Source organism: Mustelus asterias, chromosome 4 (genome assembly GCF_964213995.1).
Source record: "Mustelus asterias chromosome 4, sMusAst1.hap1.1, whole genome shotgun sequence".
Classification (NCBI taxonomy): Eukaryota; Metazoa; Chordata; class Chondrichthyes; order Carcharhiniformes; family Triakidae; genus Mustelus; species Mustelus asterias.
The window spans coordinates 111,455,655-111,482,604 of NC_135804.1; the positions used below are offsets into that span (position 1 = coordinate 111,455,655).

The window sequence follows — 26,950 nt, forward strand, 5'->3', positions numbered from 1 at the left end:
TTATATGTGCCACAATGTGTGATGGGAGACATCTAAACGTGTTTTTCATAAAAATGCAAAATCCAAATGTTTATCACTAAAGGATGTGACTTTGCAATAGACAAGAAGCAAAATAACTGGTGTGTCATGAATTCATACTCACTTTTGAGCTCTTCTTTATTTTTCTCACTAGCAGCATTGTCCACTCGCAGTGCTCTTCCATTAAATTCCCTCCCATTGAGATTGCGCATGGCACTGAGTGCAGTCTCCTGATCCTGATATTCACAAAAGCCATATCCTTTGGGTTTACCCGTTTCTCTGTCATACACAAGCCTACAATAAAAGATAACAAAACTAACAAATGGCCTATCATGACCAGGAAATAAATTGGAGACAGGGAGATGAACCCCTAACATGGACTTTGAAGAATATCGTGAGGCATCTCCATTAACATGGTACAAGTTAGGAAAGGGAGAGAGAAATGTTTTTCAAGTACAGTTACTTATGAACACAGTGTAACATTTGCTCAGAGCAAAGACTCATCTCCATCCATTTACCATGGCTAATCCATCTAACCTACACATCGTTTGCACACTAAGGGGCAATTAAATGAGATTAATGATCAGTCGATATTTTAGACAATATTGATTTTTTAAAAATGTAAATGTAAACAAATTAATGGAAAAATTCCCCCTGCCCTTTTTTTAAAAAAGAAATCCTATGGGATCATTCATATCCAGCACAACAGGTGGACAGGGATTTTCTTGAAATCTCACCGAAACATGCAGCACTCCCTCACACCTTCCAAAAAACAATCAGCCTAGGTCATGTGCTCTATTCCACAATTTTTTCTAAGATGATGGTGCTCTGATCAAGCCATGCTGTAAGCTAACAAACCTTTCTTTCAATGATTACATATTTTGTGCTGCATTTCATATTCTCTAAGCAGCCTATGCTTATTACATATTACCGACTATTTTCTGGGAACCAGCAAATGCATGTTTCAAGCCAAGTAAACAATGTGCTCATTATTCTTTCAATAGTTACGCTGCAATAAGAAATTTCACTATTAATTCTTTCACTGTACCTCTGCACCCACTTCAGAAAGCTTAACAATTTGAGAGGTATATTAATGAAATCATCATTTTTACATTTTTAGTGCAGCAATGGTCCATCAGCTGCAATCTTTTACTGAAAATTTTTCATTTGTCAAACTACTCAGGACAACTTGTAAGACTTTACTTTATATCTGATTTAGATATATTGCAATCCAATTATAATAATTTCAATAAGGCTAGATTTTTCTGTGTTTCTGGATAAAAGTTATAAATGCATAGAATCCCTACAAACAGAAAGAGGCATTTGGCCCATCGAGTCTGCACCGACTCTCCGAAAGAGCACCCCAAAACCACCCTCTCCCTGTAACCCTGCGCATTTATCATGGCCAATCCACCTAACCTGCACATCTTTGAACCGTGGGAGGAAACCCATGCAGACACGAGAACGTGCAAACTCCACCAAGGCTGGAACCGGACCTGTGTCCCTTGCGCTGTGAGGCAGCAGCGCTAACCACTGTGCCACCCTGTGAAGCTAGTGTGTCTCTTTTAATGATCAGAATTGCAAGACTCCAAATTCCAATTTACATTTTAAATGTAAATTATTAACGGTGAAGCACTTTGTGATATCCTGAGCATGTGTAAGTGCTATATAAATTAAAGAACTAAAGAGTGGTTTAACTCTGAACCATGCTGTTGTGGTGGGAGATTTCAATAATTTCCCCTATATTGACAGGAACTCACTTAGTGCTAGGGACGTGGACGGGGCAGTTTGTAAGGAGCATCCAGGGGGGCTTCTTGAAACAGTGTGTAGTTGGTTCAACTAAGGAAGGGGCCATACTGGACCTGGTACTGGGGAATGAGTCTGGCCAGGTGGTCGATGTTTCAGTAGGGGAGCAGTTCGAGAACAGTGACCACAATTCAGTAAGCTTTAAGGTACTGACGGATGATAAGTGTAGCCCTCAAGTTAAGGTGCTAAATTGGGGAAAGGCTAATTACAACAATATTGGGCAGGAACTGAAGCATGTAGATTGGGGACAGATGTTTGAGGGCAAATCAAAATCTGACATGTGGGAGGCTTTCAAGTGTAAGTTGATAGGGATTCAGGACTGACACGTTCCTATAAGGATGAAGGAAAAATATGGCAAGTTTTGGGAACCTTGGATAACGAGAGGTGTTGTGAGCCTAGTCAAAGAGAAAAAGGAAGCATTTGTCAAAGCTTGGACGGCTGGGAACACACAAAGCAAGTGTGGAATACAAGGAAAGTAGAAAGAAACTTAAACAAGGAGTAAGGAGGGCTAAAAGGGGTCACGAAAAATCATTGGCCAGCAGGATTAAGGAAAATCCCAAGGCTTTTTACACATATATAATGAGCAAGAGGGTAGCCAGGGAGAGGGTTGGCCCACTCAAGGGCAATGGAGGGAATCTATGCATGGAGCCAGAGGAAATGGGCGAGGTATTAAATGAGGACTTTGCGTCAGTTTTCACCAAAGAGAAGGACTTGGTGGATGATGAGTCTGGGAAAGTGTGTGTGTGGATAGTTTCAGTCATGTTGAGATCAAAAAGGAGGTGGTATTGGGGTTCCTGAGAAACATTAAGGTAGACAAGTCCCCAGGATCTGATGGGATATACCCCAGAATACTGAGAGAGGCGAGGGATGAAATTGCTGGGGCCTTGAGAGAATTTTCTTTTCCCTCACTGGCTACAGGGGAGGTCATGATGTGGAGATGCCGGCGTTGGACTAGGGTAAATACAGTAAGAAGTCTAACAACACCAGGTTAAAGTCCAACCTGGACTTTAACCTGGTGTTGTTAGACTTCTTACAGGGGAAGTCCCAGAGGATTGGAGAATAGCCAATGTTGTTCCTTTGTTTAAGAAGGGTAGCAAGAATAATCCAGGTAATTACAGACCGGTGAGCCTTACGTCAGTGGTAGGGAAATTATCGGAGAGGATTCCTCGAGACAGGATTTACTCCCACTTGGAAATAAGTGGACATATTAGTGAGAGGCAACATGGTTTTGTGAAAGGCAGGTCGTGTCTCACTAACTTGATCGAGTTTTTTGAGGAAGTGACGAAGATCATTGATTAGGGTAGGGCAGTGGATGTTGTCTACATGGATTTCAGTAAGGCCTTTGATAAGGTCCCTCAGGGCAGACTGGTGCAGAAAGTGAAGTCGCATGGGATCAGAGGTGGGATGGCAAGGTGGACACAAAACTGGCTCGGTCATAGAAGACAGAGGGTAGCAGTGGAAGGGTGCGTTTCTGAATGGAGGGCTATGACAAGTGGCATTCCTCAGGGATCAGTGTTGGGACCTTTGCCGTTTGTGATATATATAAATTACTTAGAGGATAATGTAGCTGGTTTGATTAGTAAGTTTGTGGATGACACAAAGGTTGGCGGATTTGTGGATAGCAATGAGGACCATCAGAGGATACAGCAGGATATAGATCGGTTGGCGTCTTGGGCGGAGAAATGGCAGATGGAGTTTAATCCAGACAAATGTGAGGTAATGCATTTTGGAAAGTCTAATACAGATAGGAAATATACAGTATATGGCAGAACCCCTAAGAGTATTGATAAGCAGAGGGATCTGGGTGTACAGGTACACAGGTCACTGAAAATGGTAACGCAGGTGGAGAAGGTAGTCAAGAAGGCATACGGCATGCTTGCCTTCATCAGCCAGGGCATTGAGTTTAAAAATTGGCAAGTCATGTTGCAGATTTATAGAACCTTAGTTAGGCCGCACTTGGAGTATAATGTTCAATTCTGGTTGCCACACTACCAGAAGGATGTGGAGGCTTTGGAGAGGGTACAGAAAATATTTACCAGGATGTTGCCTGGCATGGAGGGCATTAGCTACCAGGAGAGGTTGGAGAAACTTGGTTTGTTCTCACTGGAATGACGGAGGTTGAGGGGCGACCTGATAGAGGTCTACAAGATTATGAGGGGCATGGACAGAGTGGATAGCCAGCTTTTTCCCAGGGTGGAAGAGTCAATTACTCGGGAGCATAGGTGTAAGGTGCGAGGGGCAAGGTTTAAAGGAGATGTACGAGGCAAGTTTTTTTTACACAGAGGGTGGTGGGTGCCTGGAACTCGTTGCCGGGGGAGGTAGTGGAAGCAGATACGATAGTGACTTTTAAGGGGCGTCTTGACAAATACATGAATAGGATTGGAATAGAGGGATATGGTCCCCCAAAGGATAGGGGACTTTAGTTAAGTCGGGCAGCATGGTCGGTGCAGGCTTGGAGGGCCGAAGTGCCTGTTCCTGTGCTGTAATTTTCTTTGTTCTCTTTGTTCCTTATAATTTAATAACTTGCCACGTCTATTATTTGCTGTTTGTGGAATCATGCAATATTCAAATTGACTGAGGTATTGACCTATGTAACAGCAACTATATTTTAAAGTAATTTATTATCTGTGAAGCACTGTGTGATATCCTGAGTATGTGAAAGCGCTATATCAATATTTTATTATAGCATTTTGATTCACAAAATACTTCCAGTCAAAGGCAGGAAAAATATCCTGTGACATGAATAGCTGTACCCTAAAATTATTGGCTCATGATCCCTTTTCTGAGTGGTCAGATCTCTGCATTTTTTCTTTTCTTTAAGGTTAATTGGAGATATTTTTACTAGGAGAATGATGGCGGGCAAGTTAAATGATCTCAAAAGTAAAATCTCCACCGGAAGAAAGAATCCTGAGAACAGGACACCTTTTCAGGAATTTTACACTTCCAACGTATTGTTCATAAAGGTGCAGTGTGGAAATGTGACAGCAGCCAACTATACATTGTCACGAGGAAGATACCTGAAACTCAACACTGGCCCAACTTCAGAGAAAATATCCTTCAACTGTTCTTCTGTGGCTTCATATGGAATATTCCCAACTGCAAATGAAAAGGCATAATAGAGGGAGAATTTCAAACCAATTTTGAAATCAATATTCAGTTTTAATTTCACTTTATTAGTTTTTGAGTTTAGTGCTCTACAGTAATGCTAATATATCTTCACCGGATGTCTACACTATCACTTAAGCATTGGAAAAACAAAATGAGAAAGGCAGCAAAGAATTTTTCATGACTGGTCAGCTCCAAAAACCATATGATTGAATTGGTTTCCAAACAGGGACCAAGTAGCCAGAATCATACAATTTTGGACGGTTCATTTGCGATCTACGCTCAGCTATCTTTTTGGCCAGGGCAGTGATCGGAATGCTAAATGACCTCAGTATTTCTGAGTTAGGGGGATAACTGATTAGGCTTTCCTCTCCTGATTATCTGATAGCCTATGCAGGAAGTTACACACCAGGTTGATGGGTGAAGATAGGATCTGCTTCGTAACATGATGAAAAGATATAAGAATGTCTTAAGATATATTCATCCATTCATTCTTTGGACAGACCAGAACTGAAACCTAAACCGTATTTTTTCTCTGTGTGCTAGAGGATGTACTGCATGTTTTCAACATTTCCACTTTTATTCATTTTTACTAAACTTGATCACCCCAACAACACCTGGATTCATATTCTGAGGGCAGTAGGGGCTACCCGCTTTTCAGGGGATACAATTAGTACCTCTAAGCCCGTATTTCTTTACAAAACGTGCAAACTCCTTATATTTCTTTACCCAGGCTGTGTGGGAGTGCACACTGACCATGATTACAAGCAGTCGCCCTCAGGCCCGCTCATCAACATGCAGCATGACTCTCGACCAAACTCCCCCCTCCCCTCCCATCAGCCCGTGGCCGGCCCCAACATCTCCAGCCACCGCCGAAATTTCCCCCGGGCCCACTGGCCGATCCGAGCAGCTTCCCTCCTCACTGTGGGACTCTTACCGAACACGGAGCGGAGCGAGCGGTCAATCGCCGGGTCCCGCACCAAGCTCGCCATAGCTACCGCTCGCCGGCGGCAGCAGCAGCAGCCCGGAAACCGGCTCGATAACCAGTCCGCCCGTGGAGCGAGCTCAAAGGTTCCGCCGGGCACTGGATCCGGGCCTCGGATTCTGTTATCCGTTCATGTTGAGAAAAATCGGTTCAAAGACAAACGACAGTGGCGGAAACGAGATCCGAGTTTGAAGTTAAGGCGGTGTTAAGATCAGGTTGGCGTTTTCCGGCGTTGGGCGGGGGTATGAGTGTGAACCTGGAGAGAATGAGCTGCAGATTACACAAGCCTGGGCTGTAATGTTAGTCACCTCATGGGATAAATGTTGTGTCCCACTACCCCTGCTGCATATTTGCTCATCTAGACTTTCATAGGTAAGAAGATTATTTTCCTGTAGGACTGGTTTGGTGAATGTCCTGAAGATATAAAAAGTCCGAGGTCACGTACCAACCAACTCAAGAACAGCTTCTTTCTTCCCTACTGCCATCAGACTTTTGAATGGACCTACTTAAATTAAGTTGATCTTTCTCTACACCCTAGCTATGGCTGTAACACTACATTCTGTACCCTCTCCTTTCCTTTTCCCCAATGTACTCTGAACGGTGTGCTTAGTCTGTATAGCAAGAAACAATACTTTTCACTGTATCCCAATACATGTGACAAATCAAATCAAATATGTTAAAAAAACAAAACACTGTGGATGCTGGAATCTGAAACAAAAGCAGAAAATGCTGGAAAATCTCAACGGGTCTGACAATACCTGTGCACAGTAAGAGTTTTAACAACACCAGGTTAAAGTCGGCAACAGGTTTATTTGGTAGCAAATACCATTAGCTTTCGGAGCGCTGCTCCTTCGTCAGATGGAGTGGAAATGTGCTCTCAAACAGGGCACAGAGACACAAAATCAAGTTACAGAATACTGACGCATTCTAATCAGTATTCTGTAACTTGATTTTGTGTCTCTGTGCCCTGTTTGAGAGCACATTTCCACTCCATCTGACGAAGGAGCAGTGCTCCAAAAGCTAATGGTATTTGCTACCAAATAAACCTGTTGGACTTTAACCTGGTGTTGTTAAAACTCTTACTGTGTTCACCCCAATCCAACGCCGGCATCTTCACATCATGAATACCTGTGCAGACAGAATAGAGCTAATGTTTCGAGGCTGGAAGACCCTTGGTCAAAGCTGAAGATGTAATTGTGCTGGGATTATGGCAGTTTTTCATTCACTCCTCCATTTATTGTCATCCTCCTTTACAGATATCCACAGATATGTATTTTAAAATCATTGCTAAAGGAAGAACTTAAATTTACATTGCACCCTTCTTAATCTCAGAATGTTCCAAAGCACCTCACAACCAATCAATTACTATTGAAATAAAAATGAACAAAATGCTAAAAATATTCAGAGGATCAAGAAACTTGATGACAGAAACCAGAGGGTGATTGTAGAAGGTTGTTTTTCAAACTGAAGACCTGTGACCAGCGGTGTGCCTCAGGGATCGGTGCTGGGTCCACTTTATTTGTCATTTATATTAATGATTTGGATGAGAATATAGGAGGCATGGTTAGTAAGTTTGCAGATGACACCAGGATTGGTGGCATAGTGGACAGTGAAGAAGGTTATCTCGGGATTGCAACGGGATCTTGATCAATGGGGCCAGTGGGCTGACGAATGGCAGATGGAGTTTAATTTAGATAAATGTAAGGTGATGCATTTTGGTATATTGAACCAGGGCAGGACTTACTCAGTTAATGGTAGGGCATTTGGAGAGTTACAGAACAAAGAGACCTAGGGGTACAGGTTCATAGCTCCTTGAAAGTGGAGTCACAGGTGGACAGAATGGTGAAGAAGGCATTCAGCATGCTTGGTTTTATTGATCAGAACATTGAATACAGGAGTTGGGACGTCTTGTTGAAGTTGTACAAGACATTGGTAAGGCCACATTTGGAATGCTGTGTACAGTTCTGGTCATCCTATTATAGAAAGGATATTATTAAACTAGAAAGAGTGCAGAAGAGATTTACTAGGATGCTACCCTGACTTGATTGTTTGAGTTATAAGGAGAGGCTGGATAGACTGGGACTTTTTTCTCTGGAGCGTAGAGGGCTGAGGGGTGATCTTATAGACGTCTATAAAATAATGAGGGGCATAGATCAGCTAGATTGTCAATATCTTTTCCCAAAGGTAGGGGAGTCTAAAATTAGAGGGCATAGGTTTAAGGTGAGAGAGAAGAGATACAAAAGGGTCCAGAGGGGCAATTTTTTCACACAGAGGGTGGTGAGCATCTGGAACAAGCTGCCAGTGGTAGTAATAGAGGCAGGTACAATTTTGTCCTTTAAAAAGCATTTAGACAGTTACATGGGTAAGATGGGTATAGAGGGATATGGGTCAAATGCGGGCAATTGGGACTAGCTTAGGGATTTAAAAAAAGGGCGGCATGAGAAGTTGGGCTGAAGGGCCTGTTTTCATGGCGTAAACTTCTATGACTATGATTCTATAAGCATCTGTAAAGGGAAAGAAAGACAGCATCTCAGATTTTTAGCATCTGCAGTATTTTGCTTTTGTAATTTTGAGCTTCAGTCAGAGTAGACCAATTAATGTGCAACAAGCATCTGTTTTAATGGTGTTGTTAGATAAGTGTTTGATAGGGCAATGGGAGAATTGCCCTGTCAATAAATTAGAAATAGGCACACTTGATTTTATTTTCTCTTTCCATGCTTGCTTAAGAATCCTGGCTTATTCTGATTTGTGTCTCAGTACTGACGCGGCTATACCACAGTGCCATTTTGCACAGCCAACAATTAACAGCTTATTTCTAAGCACACTTTTAAGGCTAAAGACTCAGAATTGGGACTTAGGTGCCTGGGTAACTTAGGTAACTTGCATATTTGCTTAAAAAACTTAAGATGAAATAAGCACACTTCCTAACAATCTGCAAGCTATCAAACTTCATTTTGGTTTGCATGAGACTCATTTAAAAGAATGCACTGGTTGGGTTGCTAACCCTCTAGGATTGGCTTGGAGTCTCTCAAAATTGAAGATCAATCTCCAGGACACCGCTGTGTACAATCCTGGAGAAGCACCATCCGGTTATTAAAAAAGATAGTTTTTCTTTGTCATTTTCTTTGAACATTTATTTTTACCTGCTATGAAAATATTGCAAATGGGAAGTAAAAGGCTGTTTGACTGACAGTCAAGTATCATTCTATTGGATATCGACTCGTTTTGCTTTCTAATTGGTGTAGAAAGGTGTATGTCACAAAGATGGATTTGTTGGCCAACAAATGGCAGGAGCATGGGGGCAAATCATATGATGAAACCTCCAGGAATTATTTATCCACGGATGGCAACCCAAATACTGCTCCATGTTTTCAAATATACCTCCAATCTTTGTCACTCTTTTTGCTCATAACATATTTCCTTAACATTGGTAACTCTGATGATGAGGAAATACACAATGGACATAGTGTATTTATTCCACAGGCATCAAACTATGCATTAGCATTCTCCAGATTACACCCAGAACCATGCATCCTCTTCCCTACTTGGTTCCAAATTTCCTTGTATTCTGGGAAGAAAACTGCATTCCTTCAGTCACTGTTGGAACTAAAGTCCTGATATTCAAAACTCTGCTCAAGAGATTTTTGTTGGCACATCCATTGTTGATTCCTGTGTCCATAATTATGTATTTGCACAAGTATTTCATATAGTGCTTGACTGCATGTGCCAGTCACTGAGGGGTAGTTAGGAGTTATCTATTAGTCCTTCTCAACAATAATTATCATTATGTGCTGTAATAGAGATAACTAATTTTCTTATATTTGAATGTGTCTTTTTCAGATAGTAAGATAATGCAGAGGGAAGTTTCTGCAATTGTGACTCAGGCTCAGTTCGCACAACAATACAGGTGAGGCATCAAACAGTTTTATAGGTGTGAGAATCTCATTATTATCAAGAGGGAAACAGTCTTAAAACTAACTTTTTATTGATTTTTTTCCCCGTAGTTAATAGCAATTGTTAGAATTTCTCCAATAATACACAATAGTTTACATCCAACAATATTTGTGTGGCTCTTTCTTGAACTACCCTTTACTTTCCCAATTGTTTCAGCAGTAAACCGTTGATTGTCTGAAACTTCCATTTGTTGAAGTTCATTAAAAGAATTGTTCTTTAAACCCAGGGATGACTCACCCAGATTGTTCACAAGAATAACTCCTAGAGTAACAGGAATAAATTAGCTCCAGTGTTAAAAAAAGAAAACAAGCTTCAAGAAAATATTGCCCCATAATTTCTCTCCAATTCTTTTCCCTCCTTCACCAAGACATTTGGCACCTTAATTTATCCAGATCAGTCTTTGGCTGAGCAAATGGATACCAAGTGGAGCAACCTACAGAGAAACCACATAAATTTGAGTTGAAAAGTTAGAAAAATAAATAAACATAATTTCCTAATGTCTCAATGTAGATAATCTACACAGGACTGATCAACCATTTTTAATGTGAATCTGTGAAAAATGTATATTTATAGTTAACAAATATGCCTCAAATTTCACTTTTAAACATGTTTATTCTCTTGTTATGAAATAAATGGTTTCTTTTGATGTATTCAGCATGGAATCTAAAAATGTGTGTCCATATTCTTATTGAATATCCATTGACTCCGTTTCCTGATTTCTCCCTCTCAGTTCCTGCCTATCAACATTGCTGCTTCAGGAGTATTTCTGATCTCTTGAAAGGAATGCACAGAGGAAGGACTGAGAAAGGGGAATGGGGAAGAGAGTCAAGAAATGAGGTGCAGAATAAATTTGAGTGCCAGCATGAAGTAACAGTGGAGAAAGGATTAATGAGGAAAAAACTCAATGAATCAATTTAACAAGTAGATTTAAAGCAACAGAGCCAAGATATCCCCACAGTGCCCTACTCTGTCCCTGCAAGAATGGAAAGAAATTCTTGCAATTTTTGCCGCATCTCCTGCAATTTTTCAATGGCCTTGCTCATGTGTCACATTTTGACACCTGGCTGATTATTCTCTGAACAATATTTGACAACAAGGTGAGGCTCATTGGGACAAATAAAATCGATAGATTATTTGAATTGACCATCAGATTTAAAAAAGACCCATTAAACGTCAAGAATTGCAGAGTGCTGTTAGCCCATCAAATCTACAGTCTTCCTTCATCCTGACATCAGAAGGTATTTTTATCCTCCTTTACTTTTCTTTCCTCCTATCAGACAGTATTTAGAGACAAATGGCATTCTGGACTCAGCCTATCGCCTCCAGAAGCAACCCGATGGCTCAGTGGCTTTGCCTGTGCTTTGCAGTAAACTCAGTCAGCTCCATCTTCTCAACCTGTGTGATATTGTGGCTCCAGGAAGTACCTGCACTTTCACACAAATGAAGGTAGGATTTCCCTCCCCACTGGCACACCAACAGTTTAACTATTTGAACTTTCACACAATGCTGGAATAGCAAAGGGTTGGAAAAGCAAGGAACTAGCGTGTCATTGACATAAGAACATAAGAAATAGGAGCAGGAGTAGGCCATCTGGCCCTTCGAGCCTGCCCTGCCATTCAACAAGATCATGGCTGATCTGAAGCGAATCAGTTCCACTTACCCGCCTGCTCCCCATATCCCCTAATTCCCTTATCGATCAGAAAACTATCTACCCGTGATTTAAACATATTCAACGAGGAAGCCTCCACCACTTCAATGGGCAGAGAATTCCAGAGATTCACTACCCTCTGAGAGAAGAAGTTCCCCCTCAACTCTGTTCTGAACCGGCCCCCCCCTTATTTTGAGGCTGTGCCCTCTAGTTCTGGTTTCCCTTCTAAGTGGAAAGAATCTCTCCACCTCTACCCTATCCAGCCCCTTCATTATCTTATATGTCTCTATAAGATCACCCCTCATCCTTCTAAACTCCAACGAGTACAGACCCAATCTGTTTAATCTCTCCCCATAAGCTACACCCCTCATCTCCAGTATCAACCTGGTGAACCTTCTCTGCACTCCCTCCAAGGCCAATATATCCTTTCGCAAATAAGGGGACCAAAACTGCACACAGTACTCCAGTTGCGGCCTCACCAGTGCCTTGTACAGTTGCAGCAAGACCTCCCTGCTTTTATATTCTATCCCCCTCGCGATAAAGGCCAACATTCCATTCACCTTCTTGATCACCTGCTGCACCTGCAGACTGAGTTTTTGCGATTCGTGCACAAGGACCCCCAGGTCCCTCTGCACAGTCGCACGATGTAATTTTTCTCCATTTAAATAATACTCCAATTTACTATTATATCTTCCAAAGTGGATAACCTCACATTTGCTAACGTTATATTCCATCTGCCAGATTGACAGTTTGCTTTGAGAAATAATTTGAGGAAGATACATTTATGAACAGTATACAATAAATGCACTAGCATACACATTGCAGCCCGTATATGTACAAAGTTTGCAAAGTAAATCAGTGAAAAGTGGGTGATTTAGTTCCTGCTCATCACTATTGCATCATACATGTAACAGCATTAATTTGATTTGTTCAGAATAAAAGTATAATGTTTCGGTGAGTTTCAACCATGCAAATATTCTAAGTCTGGAGCTGTTGTTGTAATAGACTGTAGTGGGAAACATCACGTAACTTCCCATTAATAAAATTTTGTCCACCTTCCTTGTCACTACATACTCTTACTTCTTTCAGTGACTCATTGAGTAAATGTAGTTTGTCACTAACTCACATGGATGAGGTCAGTCTTACTCTGAGTTGTATTATCTGATCACAGTTAGAGTAGTAACTGAGTTCCTGCAATTATTCTCAACAATGATGGGCGAGGAACGTTTTCAACTCCTGATTTGTACCCACAACGTCTTGCTGGAATTGATCACATATAGGAAAGTCAGATGAGAATATGAATGGGCTCGGCGAATTGTGATGCCCTCAATAGTTGAGTATCAGTTGGTATTGTCTACCTGGGCTCACACATGAAAACTTACATTGGACTGTTGCCTAAAATGATGGAATTGTACCCAGATAAGGGTCACTGGCTTCCAGAGTAAAGGGGTGAAAACATATCTGACATGATGGTGAGTGTTCTTTATTTAATAAAGGTAAAAGTTGCCATAGTCGCAGATGATCACAGGGGAGAGCTGACTGGTGGTGATGTAACCTGAGGATCACCACACCTCAGACGAGGGGCAACGTTGAGAAGGCGGGGCCTTCACGATTAACCTCAGATGGTACAGGAATTGAACCAACGCTGTTGGCATCAACCTGTATCATGAACTAGCTGTCCCGCCAACTGAACTAAACTGACCCCCTTTATTTAATAGAGCATTAGTTAAACAGCAAAACAGCATGAATGAAGGCATGGATGTATGACCGTGGTGATAACCTCTAACCAATTTCCCACTTAGTGGACTGCAGTCAATTCGGTTGCAATAAATAACTAACCTCTTTCAGTAATTTCACTTCTATTTTAAATGTATCTCCTATAGTCAATTATTATTGGCAACTGCTTTTCTCTCAATACTGCTTCTTAACCTTTCAGAACCCAATATCATCCAAGAAGTCATCAGTAAAATCATGCCACCAGCAACTACAGGAGGAGCTCTTTGAGTTGGTGAAGCTTAATGGACTGCTGTGGAATGACCAACTGACTCATGACCTGCCTCAAGTATGGAAGCGGCATGGCGACATGATTGTTCTGAATGAAGGTGCATTCCAGGCAGATATCTGGAAAACATTGGGTAAGATTTGAGGTAGTCATGATGTGGAGATGCCGGCGTTGGACTGGGGTAAGCACAGTAAGAAGTCTCACAAATTATTTGCTACCAAATAAACCTGTTGGACTTTAACCTGGTGTTGTGAGACTTCTTACTAAGATTTGAGGCACAGACTGTAGAGAATATTGCAGCATAAATTAACCTCAGTTCCAAGGGTGTTGCTGTGTTTTTCCTCTGGATTATCTTCTTGCTAACTCGCTATATTTTCCGTCCACCTCAATTTATTCACCTGCCAGGGTCAGCAAAGAGCATCCACCAATGCTCAGGGACTGCAGCAGTTCAAGATGGCAGCTTGCCACCACCTTCTCAAGGGCAATTAGGGATGGGTAGTAATGCTGGCTTCGCCAGTGATGCCTACATCCCATTAATGAATGTTAAAATGTTGAATTTCCAGGAGGCTGGTTCTCAAGTGAACTTGAAGTTGGAATAGTTTAGGAGGAGATTCCTTCTCCTTATTTCATGTTTTACCTTGGCTGCATTGTCTTACAGCTGGTTTGATGGCTTTTCAGATGATGTTTCTGATTTGAACCGCTTTTGCTGTGTTTTTTTTTAAATGTCTGTTTTAAATCATGTGACTAATTACTGGTTCAAAATCTTTCTTCCAAAAAAGATTAGTGGGTCTTCTTCACGTCCTGTGTTTTAGCCCTTCACACATTGAGAGCTTTTGAGAAAACCAAGGTTGTCTTAAATAAAGGCAAAATACTGCTTATGCTGCAATCTGAAACAAAAACAGAAAATGCTGGAAAATCTCAGCAGGTCTGACAGCATCTGTGGAGAGAGAATAGAGCCAACATTTTAAGTCAGGATGACCCTTCATCAGAGCTCGTCTTAATTGAGTGACCCATTTAATTCATATTACCCTCTGAATGCCATTCATGATTAGAGAGAGTTGTGATCGCTCTATAGTCTAGGATGACCAATCAGCTACTTTGTCATAGTTTTGTTCTGTTTACAGTTTATCCTTGACAAAAAGACTTGAGTTTCACAAGTGGTTGAGATTGTTCATATTTTAATGAGGTATTTGCTTGAGTTTCACTTCTGTCTGGAGTTGATAATGCCAAAGTCAATGACATGTTGTCAGCCATCGTAAAATTGTTGTACAAATTTTTAAAAAATAGTTTAAAATGTAATATTTTCATGTCTGTACTGGGCATGATAGATGTTTAAAAATACTTGTATTGTGTTATTGAGGCCAGAACTTAATCCAGGTGATGGAGGTCTGGCAGAACATAGAAAATAAAATTGGGTAAAGTTTAAAGTTTAGTTTATTTATTAGTATCACAAGTAGGCTTACATTAACACTGCAATGAAGTTACTGTGAAACTCCGGTGCCTGTTCAGGTACACTGAGGGAGAATTTAGCATGACCAATGCACCTAACCAACGTGTCTTTTGGACTGTGGGAGGAAACCGGAGCACCGGGAGGAAACCCATGCAGACAAGGGGAGAACATACAGATTCCGCACAGACAGTGACCCAAGCCGGGAATCGAACCCGGGCCCCTGGCGCATTGAGGCATCAGTGCTAACTACTGTGCCAACGTGCCGTCCCAAGTCTCCTTGTACTCTGTCTTTCTCTTTGCTGCAGAATGATCCATCACATGGGGAGGTTGAAAAGAAGGCAAAAATAGTTGAGTAACATGAAAATCACAAACTTAATTTTATTCATCCTTGATACATAACTAAATTAACTATAAAAATGTCCTGGTTTTATCTTTGTTACTTGTCGTGTTGCAGAACCAGAAGTATGGATGGTGGTTGCTAATGCACTCAGAGTGAAACGTATTGCAAAAGCCGGCAGAGTTTCTGCTGATGGATTTCGTACTCCAAAGGTGACGTTACTGCTGGGGGATGATGCCTGGGTTCACCACATTGACAATGGCATCAGGTGAGAGCAGAATGAATAGACTTAAATTACAACCCAACTCTCAAAGACCTTAAAAGTTCATTGTATGCACAGACTATTGAATGCAAGTGCCTGACTGACAGTGATGATCTTTATGTATGAGTACTAAATTTCTCTCTTCAAAGTAAACAGACATTAGTAATTGTGTTCATCATAACATCTTGCACCTCACAGAGACAGGACACAGATTTAAGATGACATTCCTCTGATTTCTATATCACAACTGTGGAGGTGAAAATGGTCTATGCTAGCAGCATGGCTCATAGTAAATCGTTGATGAATTTTTCAGCATACCAGTTTCAATATTCATTGATATGGGAGATGTTTGCCAAGAGTTTTAATTTCAAGCCAAGTAAAAGTGACCATTGGACCAGGAAACGATTTCCAAAAAGAATTTGAACCATCATTATGAACTTCAGTGGAAAGCAGATTGGGTGCAGTGAAAAGTCGACTGCTGATTGGCTATGTGATGCTGGCATGTTGACCAAATTCATCCCCTGTGTCTTTCAGGGGAGGCTACGAATGGAGGTCAAGAAATTCCTGCACTGGTATATCCTTAGCCTGAGAGGATTGATCTCCAACAACCAGGGTATTCTTCTTTTGTGCTAGGTGTGACTCAAGCCAGTGGAGAGTTTTCCCCCTACTTCCATTTCACTTCAATCTTCCAGGGCTCTTTGATGCAAAACCTTATCAAATGCTGCCTTGATGTCAAGAGCCACCATTCTCACCTCACAGCTGGAATTCAGCTTCTTTGTCTATGGGTGTACCAAAGTTTTAATTAGGTTTTGATGTTCTTGCTAAACCTAAATTGAGCATCAATGAACAAATGTTGCTTGATGCACTGTGAACAACACCTTCTATCACTCTGATGAAGATTGAGAGTAGGCTGATGATATGGTAATTGGCTGGTTAGATTTGTCCTGTTTTTTTATGGCAGGTTATATTTTTCACTTTATTCGGTGGATGCCAATGCTGCAGCTGTATTGGCTGGAGCACAGTCATTCTGAGCACAAGTTTTCAGCGCTGCAGCCAGAATATTCATTTAGTAGTTTCTTGATGTCACATGAAGTGAATCTAATTGACTGAATACTGGTATCTGTAATACTGTGGATCTCATGAGGAGACCGGGATGGATCTTCTACTCCATGTTTCTGGATGAGGATGGTCACAAATACTTCAACCCTGTCTTTTGCATTGATGTGCTGGGTTCCTCCATCACTGGGGATGAGAATATTAATGGAGCTTTCTCCTCCAATTGTTTAATGATCCACCACCATTCGTGACTAAATTAAAAACAGAAAATGCTGAAAATACATAGCAGGATCTATGGAGAGAGAAACAGGGTTAATATTTCAGCCTGGGTCATCAACCTGAAACATTAGGTGGAATTTTACTGGTTCACCCTGCCCATTGATAGGCGGAGCAAGCCAGTAGATTGCGTGAGAGCCGAGGAATCAGAATCGCGCCCAATTGCTCGGCTCGTGTGGTGTTATGGGAGCCGGTTTTCCAGATGTCAGCCTCTCGCCCATTTCTGGTGAAAGGCTGAATAAATAAATTATTTAAATTTCTTTCACTGATGATTTACATGGTATTAGCAAGCCCGGTGCTCAAGTGTCCAGGCTTGCTTGCCTTTGCGGCCTCGCCGGGAGAGATTCTCTCCGGTGGGGAAAAAACCCGCTCCCCATGAACGGGGAACAGTCATATTGGCCTCGCCGGTAGAACTGAAGGCCATTCAAGCCCCCTGGGAAGGCCGAGGGCAAGGAAGGGTGCCAATTAATATTAACAGACTGCTCAACACCCTATGATGGAGTGAAGAGGTTAAAATCAGTGGATTCCTGGCTGCAGACTTATTACCCACTTCTGAAACACAGGGGCCTATAAGCTTTATTCTGTTTACCAATTCCCCCATTGCTGTTTCCCCACTCTACCTCTGCAACTTCTTTTAACCTCAGCCTACCATCCTATTGTCCTTCAGTTCTGGACACCAGTGCAGCTAACTCCCAATTATTCATCACTTAACAGCAAAGCTGTCCTCTATCTAGATGCCATGTTAGAACATAAGAACATAAGAAATAGGAGCAGGAGTAGGCCATCTAGCCCCTCGAGCCTGCCCCGCCATTCAATAAGATCATGGCTGATCTGACGTGGATCAGTACCACTTACCCGCCTGATCCCCATAACCCTTAATTCCCTTAGTGATCAGGAATCCATCCATCCGCGCTTTAAACATATTCAGCGAGGTAGCCTCCACCACCTCAGTGGGCAGAGAATTCCAGAGATTCACCACCCTCTGGGAGAAGAAGTTCCTCCTCAACTCTGTCTTAAACCGACCCCCCTTTATTTTGAGGCTGTGTCCTCTAGTTTTAACTTCCTTACTAAGTGGAAAGAATCTCTCCGCCTCCACCCTATCCAGCCCCCGCATTATCTTATAAGTCTCCATAAGATCCCCCCTCATCCTTCTAAACTCCAACGAGTACAAACCCAATCTCCTCAGCCTCTCCTCATAATCCAAACCCCTCATCTCCGGTATCAACCTGGTGAACCTTCTCTGCACTCCCTCCAATGCCAATATATCCTTCCTCATATAAGGGGACCAATACTGCACACAGTATTCCAGCTGCGGCCTCACCAATGCCCTGTACAGGTGCATCAAGACATCCCTGCTTTTATATTCTATCCCCTTCGCAATATAGGCCAACATCCCATTTGCCTTCTTGATCACCTGTTGTACCTGCAGACTGGGCTTTTGCGTCTCATGCACAAGGACCCCCAGGTCCCTTTGCACGGTAGCATGTTTTAATTTGTTTCCATTGAGATAGTAATCCCATTTGTTATTATTTCCTCCAAAGTGTATAACCTCGCATTTCTCAACGTTATACTCCATTTGCCATATCCTCGCCCACTCACTCAGCCTGTCCAAATCTCTCTGCAGATCTTCTCCGTCCTCCACACGATTCACTTTCCACTGGTTCCACTGTTCTGGTACTTCCTCCTAACAATCACCCTTTCTGTGGAGAATCCACAGAAACTAAATGCTAAGGATTAATGGGGTACAGTGCAAGGCAGGGAAAAATGAAAATCTCTCTCTGAGGTTTTCATTCCAATTGGCAGTGACTAGACAGAAAAAATGGTTTGTTATGATGGTTGAAGGATTATGACAGTGGAACTAAAAGGATTAAATTATGAAGAAAGTGTGTATATACTAAGCTTTTATATCCCTGAATATAGTAGGTTACGGGGTGACATAATTGTGGCTTTTAAAATGATTAATGAAGTTGGATAGAGAAAGGCCATCTCTTCTGTTGGGTCAATCTACAACAAGGGGCACTAACCTTAACATTAGAGCGAGGCAATGCAACCGATTTGACAGAGATGTTAAAAGCCATGAGGGGGCTGGACAGAGTAGATAGGGAAAAATTGTTTTTGCTCATAAAAGGATCAAGAATGAAATTGCACGGATTTAAAGTGATTTGCAAAAGAAGCAACTGTGATACAAGAAAAGATTTTTTCACACAGCAAGTGGTTTGGGTCTTGGATGCACTGCCAGGAAGTGTGGTAGAGGCATGTTCAATCGAGGCATTCAAGAGGGCATTAGATGTTTATTTAAATAGAAACAATGTGCAGTGGTACAGAGAAAAGGCAAGGGAATGGCATCAAGTCATAATGCTCATTTGGAGAATCGGTGCAGACATAATGGGCCGAATGGCCTCCTTCTGCACCATAACAATACTGCAATGATGGCTGCCAGTTGGAGTGATGGCACTGCCTGGAGTCATTTTCTACATTGCTGCAACTTGGTGGCTTTTCCAGGCCAAGTGATTTGGGTGCTGCCTCTGATGTTATATGTGCTTCATGATATGTGGGGATACACATTATATTATTTCCTGAAAATAATTCTGCCTCTTAAAGTGATAATTCAAATCACATAAAATTGGTGTAGCTGTACTCCTAATACTGTAGCGTGTTTCATGTTCTCTTACCAGGTACACATTTGATGTCACCAAATGCATGTTCTCCTCAGGAAATATCACAGAGAAGCTTCGGATCAGTTCTCTTGACTGCACAGGGGAAGTGGTTGTAGACCTGTATGCAGGTAACATTGAGAGTTACTGGCACGGACACATGGGCCAAAAGTACTATACGATCGTATAATATCTTACTGCTTGTAAAGAGGGAAGGTATCTTTTTCTGCAATATTACCAGTAATTTGAAGGAAAACAATATTCAGTTTACTAATTCATTTATGCAATTGGCATTCACTTGGCAAAATTCTATTTTGCTCTTCAGTTCAAAGTTTAATTAACATTGGTACAAATACAGTTTAAAGTGCCCTTTTAAGCATATTATGTTAATTGAGCTCTTACGCCATCAATGAATCTTCTTAAGAGTGTCCCTGATGACATTTATTTAAACAAAAGTGTTGGATGTGAACTCCAGGAAATGATAGCCTTAACTCAAAAGAGGTTTTAGTTGTGTATATATATTATGTGTGCGTATTTCTGATGTTTGGAGCTTATTGTACAAATCCTGCCCTCTCCAGTTTCTCCTTACTATCATTAGGTAAGAAATTCATGCAGTTTCACATAATCACAGATCACAGAAACCCTACAGGGCAGAAACAGGCCATTCGGCCCATCGAGTCTGCACCGACCACAATCCCACCCAGGCCCTACCCCCATATCCCTACACATTTACCCGCTAATCCCTCTAACCTACACACCTCAGGACACTAAGGGGCAATTTTAGCATGGCCAATCAACCTAACCCGCACATCTTTGGACTGTGGGAGGAAACCGGAGCACCCAGAGGACACCCACGCAGACACGAGGAGAATGTGCAAACTCCACACAGACAGTGACCCAAGCCGGGAATCGAACCCAGGTCCCTGGAACTGTGAAGCAGCAGTGCTAACCACTGTGCTACCGTGCCGTTCAGACCATTAGAAAAATCAAATTATTTGTTTAGTTTCATTTTTCTTTAGTGCTGAAGGTGGGACTGGTCATGATTGGAGAATGGAATATTTGCTGCCTTTCTGTTTCCAGTGCACTAACACATGCACATATGCAGTTGTTTTGAAATCTCTGTTTATAACTTTTCAACAGGAGATTCAGTGGCTGGATACAAAACAAGTAGCATATGCCATTACCAATGGCAATCTGTCTTGTCTTTGTATTGCCATCCAGATACTACTGCTGACAAGTGCCTGTGTAAACCAGCTCTTTGGTGACTCGACCTCAGAAGAGCAACTTGCCTCAGCAGTATGGCATTTCTATAGCACCTTTCACAACCTCGGCATTCCAAAATTGCTCTACAGCCATTAGGTACTTTAAAGTGTAGTCATTGAAGTATATTCAGTCTTGTAATGTGGGACTCTAGATAAGACTATTGCAATTGAAAAGGAACTTTGTGTTATGATAATCAGAAAGGGAAATCATACATGGAATCTACCAATATCAAAAATATAAGTTATATTAAAGTAACTTCATATTTTGTGAATCATGTATACGAATAATTTTGTCTCATTAATTTAACACAAATGTGGCTGATAATGAAAATGTCCCTCTACCTCTGCAGGTATCGGTTATTTTACGTTACCATTTTTGATGCATGCGGGTGCAGCATTTGTCCATGCCTGCGAGTGGAACCCACATGCAGTTGCTGCATTAGTAAAGAATCTGGAATTGAACAAAATGTCACATCGCTGTAGAATTCACAAAAGTGACAACCGGCAGGTACTGTCTGACATGCCCACTGTTTCTCATTGATGGCCTTCAAATCTTACAGGTTTTCCTGTAATTGGGCAGTCACCGCAGGATAAATTTTGAGGAATCATTTACCCCAAGGATAAAGCTAATGGATGTCTTTTCCAAAACTGCATCCTAAACCTAGTAGTTTTCAGATGCCTTCTGTCTTTAAAATTTGATGCATAGGTGATGTATATAGACGATTTGACTTAAGACTGTCAGCTCAGAATGGAAGGTATGCATTTAGATTTAACATGCGAAAGGTGAAATACACTTCCAATAAGTGTAGAACATATATCTAAGAGAACAGGAGTTCAGTTGCATAAATATCTGGTTGGAAACGGGATTGGTACTTACTGGGTTAATCCAATGCCCCATATGATAGAATGGTTCTGTACCGCGGGGCGGAGGTGGTAGATGGTGGTAGAAATAGGGATAAAATATTGTCTAACGAACAGTAGGTCAGAGTTTATTACTAGGAGTAAGATAGTGATGTGATATTTTTAACTTTGCCTTTTGGAGCTCGGAGATAATACATAGACATTCTTTGAGGGGATTTGTTGGGTGTAAGAAGTAAATGATAGGTAGTTTATACATGGTTTATGGAATGAGTGGACTGGTAGACTCAATTGTATCTTTTGTTTTATGTTTTAAGTTCCTGTCTAAACACTTAAGTGAAACCCAGCTGCAGGGATCCCCAAGTACATCCATTCCTAGCTTTGATGTTGATGTGTCTAACCAAATTTCGGACCAGTTGTGAGCTGCAACTTGTGCTTTTGAAACCCATGAGGAATTGCTACAAGTCTGAATTTAGGGGATAGAGAGGAGGAAAGAGAGATCACCATTGAAGAGATGCAAAGATTATTCCTAACTATCATGGTTAGAATCTCTGTCTCCTTTAACAGTAATTTCACTGCCCCTTGCTATTACATTCTCTAACAGTTACTTCACACCTGACAGTTGCATCCTTCTTTAAGAGTCACCGCAGCAACACTGAGAATAATACTGTCTTTTACTCTGATTATCCTGTTGAATGCCTAATGTCCAACCATAGGGTTTGTGTAACAATGCATTATTTTTGTAAATTTCTTTTGCAGTATATAAAAAGTTCAATTTCAGAATGCTAAACATTTTTACATTGTCATAGATGAAGAAATAACTTTAATTGTGACATTTCAATCTCACCACAGTATACAAAAGACATTATGTTTTCTGTAAAGCATTTGCTAATTAATGTCAAAACTGATGGTGAGAGTTGGTTCAAACTCTTCTTTTATATAACTGGACCTCGGCAACTAGGACTGATGGACATAAAAGTCTGTTTTCTCTGCTGACTGTAAAGGTCCCTTATTCAGTACCAAAATTGTTGACTATTTTGTACATATTGTCAATCTCAGTCACATAGGCCATACAATCAGTTGTGCGAGACATGGCTACACTGGCGTCATAGAAAAGCATTGGTGTTATTGTGAAATTGGAGTTTAGATGGAATTTTGAGTTGGAGAAAGTTGTGGCACAGGAGAAAAGGGATATACCTCCTTCCAATTTGCTCATGACACCTCTGAGAAATCTGTCCAATGAGGCACAGGATCATGAATCACGTGACCACCAGTTGTGTCATCAAGCAAGCCAATGTTGAAGGTGTGCTTCAGGAGCCTAGTTAGATCTAGAAGATCTAAGATAGATCTTCAGTCCTCAGCAGTGAGGGTGTGCACAGAATTGCATCGCAGAAAGGATTGCAGACTGAGGAGGATTACAAAGTTAATGAGTCAGGTTATGATGAGGCGGCGATTGTAGAGGAGGAGGAGGATTAAATTGGAGCACTCCTTGGCAGACCAAATGCTAACATTGCTGCCAAGGATATCCTAATGTCATGAGGTTTCACCTAGGGCAGTGGTTCCCAACCTATGGTCCACGAGGGTACTGTAGGTGATCTGTGGGGGAAAGAAAATACAATTTTGTGTACCATGTATAGACAAAACCTTTTTTTTTGAAGACATAAAAGTTATACAAAAGCAAGGTGAAAAATAAGTTTCAATAGTGCACTTGGTGCTGTGGGACAAGGAGAAAGTCTCGACGATTCAGTCATTGAAAAAGTTCAAGCAGCAAATGTGCTTACTGTTCCTGACTTGATTCGGTCATTAAACCACTTCCATAGCATCCAAGACTAGGAAAAGTGCTCCTGCTGCTCACCTCTTCAGCCACCTTCAATCACTTTAAGTGAGCTGCAGTTTTCTTATTTCCATTACTGGGAAAAGTATGTCCTTCCTGCTCCTGACTGGAGTCAGCATTAATTCCAGTGATACATCATTAAATCTTGGTATTTTTCTTGCTCTATATGTACCAACCATTGTGAATACCACCAGTTTCTACCTGTGGATTTTCTCTTTAAATACCATTGAGATTATGTCATGTAAATGCCTGCTGCGTAGCTTGAAGATGCAAAACTCAAGTCAAAATTGTTTGCTTCAGTTGAGTTGCGATGGCAGATTCGAACCATTGAGTTGACTTCTAGGTTCTAATTGCACGCATCGGCTGGATTTTACATGCCCCTGCTGGGCATGTTTTTGGCAGGGAGCACTTAAGAGTTCTCAGGTGACTAGCCCCCCACCTTCCTGTCCACCCCCAACCTCACACCCATAATACGCAAGGTGGGCCGGTGCTGAAATCAGCAATCTGCCATATTCAAATGAATAATTAAAGGTCAGTTAGACTTGGTAGCAAGCCCATAGACCTGAATAATATGCTGCCCATAATATGCACCATAATACAGTTGGCATGGGCAGTTGGGTGGAAGTAGGCAGGCATTTGTCATGAACATGAACAAAGAAGGGGAGAGGCGGGCTGATGGGTTGGGAGCACCTCATTCAGGGGTTGCTCTGTGCGTATCAGGGGCAACACCAGAAGCCAACCCTCTCTGTGCAAGCCTGCCCCACTGCTAAAGCATGCTGTGGCCAGGCTAAATTAGTTGAGGGCGGCACGGTAGCACAGTGGTTAGCACTGCTGCTTCACAGCTCCAGGGACCTGGATTCGATTCCCGGCTTGGGTCACTGTCTGTGCGGAGTTTGCACATTCTCCTCGTGTCTGCGTGGGTTTCCTCCGGGTGCTCCGGTTTCCTCCCACAGTCCAAAGATGTGCGGGTTAGGTTGATTGGCCAGGTTAAAAATTGCCCCTTAAAGTCCTGAGATATGTAGGTTAGAGGGATTAGTGGGTAAATATGTGGGGGTGGGGTCTGGGTGGGATTGTGGTCGGTGCAGACTCGATGGGCCGAATGGCCTCCTTCTGCACTGTAGGGTTTCTATGATTTTTATGATGAACACCCCAAGATGCCTTCCTCCTGGGCCACGTGCCCAACAGAGACAGACCCCACCCTCCTCTCTGGGTTTTAGGATCCCTCCGCATCCTAAAACCCTAGCCCTCACATTCTCGGTTGCTGCTATGACCTTCTTTGGCCTTGTTCCCACAGTCCCAGCAAGCTCCCATCACTGAGCTCTGGCACGACCAGGGAATGATGGAGGTGCTGGCCAATCCAATTCACTGGCAGCTCCCGATGGCAGGTCTTCTTTCCAAATCAGGGACAGAAGTCCCACTGTTAATTAATTTCGCCTGGCCACAGCATGCTTTAGCAGTGGGGCAGGCTTGCACAGAGAGGGTTGGCTTCTGGCTGACTTTACTTCTTGGTGGATGAAGAGTCTGACTTCCTGTAAAGTTCTGCCCATCGCTCAAAGGTCGCCTTCTGATTAATATTAGTGCCATAGTTTCAGCAAGAATACAGTGCTGCAACTGTATAACATTAGGCAAATCAATTCAAATATATTTTTATGGCCCCAACACTTATCACAACAACTTAACCAGAGGCTTCATATATACCTCTTATTTTCTGCAGCATAGTTTTCCTCCCCTCTTAGTAGGCACCTGGACTCATAAAAATAGAAAACCAATCTGTTCCCAGGTATCTGTGATGGCTCCCAAGACTGATACTGTAGGTGGGTTAGAACAGCTTGATGAAGATTTTGATTCTAACTTTCATATATAATGACATGTTTGAAATTGGCTATAAATCCATAACAACTCTTTTGTGTTTTCAGCTCCTTTTACGCAATCTGGCAGACCGAGTGAATTTGGGACTCATTCCAAGTTCAGAAGAGGGATGGCCTATAGCATGCCAATTGTTGAGAGAGGACAGAGGAGGAATTCTCTACATTCACCATAATATCAGCCTATATGCTGAGAACAGAGATGCAGCCTTTGACAGGAAGAATCTTGATGGAGGTCCTTGTAAAGAACAGCAACAGAATTTAACAGCAATGCTTCCAGCTTCGTGCACTGAGAGGACTAAGAGCGACTCTGACTCTACAACTCCAGCATTCACATATTCATTTAAAAAGGGTGCTGCTGAAGAAAGCATACTCAACTCAAGGTGGAAGGGACCAGACAACAGGTTAAAAGTTAAAACAAACTGTGGGACACCTTGTGAAAAGAGGACATTTACTCATCCGGAATGGCAAACTTGGGCAGAGTCAGTGGCATTAAGAATTAAGAATTTATTAGAAACTCTCCATAAAAAGCCATGGCGGACAAACATCTTGCATATTGAGCACGTGAAGTCTTATGCACCACACATTGATCATGTTGTACTGGACTTGGAATGTAGACCATGTGATGAGAATGAATATCCTGTGAGTCCTGCTCTTTTCACACAAAGATAATCCATGAAGATTGAGAATCTGAAAGTATCTGCTCATACTTATCCATGTTCCAAAGGTGTTTTAAACAGCTTTCAACCTTCTTTTAAAAACAAAATTCTGAATCTCACTGCCATGACATGGTTCATGTCTGCAATGAGTTTGCAATAGCAGAGGTCTGGGAGCATGTTATTTGTGTACCATCTCATTAGAAGCATCCCTGCTGGTGCTGTTATAATTTGTCTTCAACTGGATCAACCCAGGAATAGATCAGATTTATTCCTAACCCTGCCAACTCAATGACATTAGTCTGGATTCGTCGTGGCGGCACGGTGGCACAGTGGCTAGCACTGCTGCCTCACAGCGCCAGGGACCTGGGTTCGATTCCCAGCTTGGGTCACTGTCTGTGCGGAGTCTGCACGTTCTCCCCGTGTCTGTGTGGGTTTTCTCCGGGTGCTCCAGTTTCCTCCCACAGTCCAAAGATGTGCGGGTTCGGTGGATTGGCCATGCTAAATTGTCACTTAGTGTCAGGGGGATTAGCAGGGTGAATGCATGGGATTATGGGGATAGGGCCTGGGTGGGATTGTGGTCGGTGCAGGCTCGATGGGCCAAATGGCCTCCTTCTGCACTGTAGGATTCTATGATTTCTATGATTTCAAGTAGGGAGAAAAACAAAAGCAAAGACAAACAATAAATCAGATCTCACAGTTCTATTTTGTTAACAGGTAAAGCTATTTTGAATAGCCCAAACAATGTTTGAATATTAAAACAAATATCCTTGTGTCTTTCAAACCTATTAAATTAAGAAAATTTACTAAACTCTGAGAATGATGGTATTAGTCACCATTCTGGTGCTGTTTGGAATCCTGAATGCTGAGGTGTGATGAATCATGCTTCATCTTGGACATCTGCATTTGTCTTTCTACTTGT

The 26,950-nt window shown here is 41.9% G+C and overlaps 2 protein-coding genes across 9 annotated transcripts in view; one reads left to right on the forward strand and one right to left on the reverse strand.

Moving 5' to 3' along the window:
- Positions 1-6,082, reverse strand: part of cstf2 (cleavage stimulation factor, 3' pre-RNA, subunit 2) — a 60,562-nt gene extending 54,480 nt beyond the window's left edge. For 5 of the 6 annotated variants that reach the window (XM_078211626.1, XM_078211624.1, XM_078211629.1 and 2 more), the window contains exons 1-3: positions 5,867-6,041; positions 4,842-4,920; positions 143-312 (exon numbers count right to left, since the gene is read on the reverse strand). In XM_078211626.1, the coding sequence (XP_078067752.1) occupies positions 143-312; positions 4,842-4,920; positions 5,867-5,921 (304 nt within the window). In that variant the 5' untranslated portion in view covers positions 5,922-6,041. Of the gene's footprint in view, positions 1-142; positions 313-4,841; positions 4,921-5,866 lie in introns of all 6 variants that reach the window. The other variant, XM_078211623.1, reaches the window with a different exon arrangement.
- Positions 5,980-26,842, forward strand: tyw2 (tRNA wybutosine-synthesizing protein 2). 3 transcript variants are annotated; one of them, XM_078211630.1, is made up of 8 exons: positions 5,980-6,129; positions 9,755-9,821; positions 11,146-11,314; positions 13,453-13,651; positions 15,423-15,573; positions 19,575-19,684; positions 21,166-21,323; positions 25,424-26,842. In XM_078211630.1, the coding sequence occupies exons 2-8, from the start codon at positions 9,766-9,768 to the stop codon at positions 26,042-26,044; spliced, it is 1,464 nt and encodes a 487-aa protein (XP_078067756.1). In that variant the 5' UTR covers positions 5,980-6,129; positions 9,755-9,765; the 3' UTR covers positions 26,045-26,842. The 3 variants fall into 3 exon arrangements, with proteins under 3 accessions (XP_078067756.1, XP_078067757.1, XP_078067758.1); XM_078211631.1 differs by having other exon boundaries at positions 6,023-6,286; XM_078211632.1 differs by having other exon boundaries at positions 6,094-6,107.
- The last annotated feature ends 108 nt before the right edge of the window (positions 26,843-26,950 follow it).

Coding starts and splice junctions, on each gene's coding strand:
- tyw2 (XM_078211630.1), top strand. CDS start 9,766: ATGCAGAGGGAAGTTTCTGCAATTGTGACTCAGGCTCAGTTCGCACAA. Junction 19,685..21,165: donor GGTTGTAGACCTGTATGCAG/GTAACATTGAGA, acceptor CTACCTCTGCAG/GTATCGGTTATTTTACGTTA. Junction 21,324..25,423: donor ACAAAAGTGACAACCGGCAG/GTACTGTCTGAC, acceptor TTGTGTTTTCAG/CTCCTTTTACGCAATCTGGC.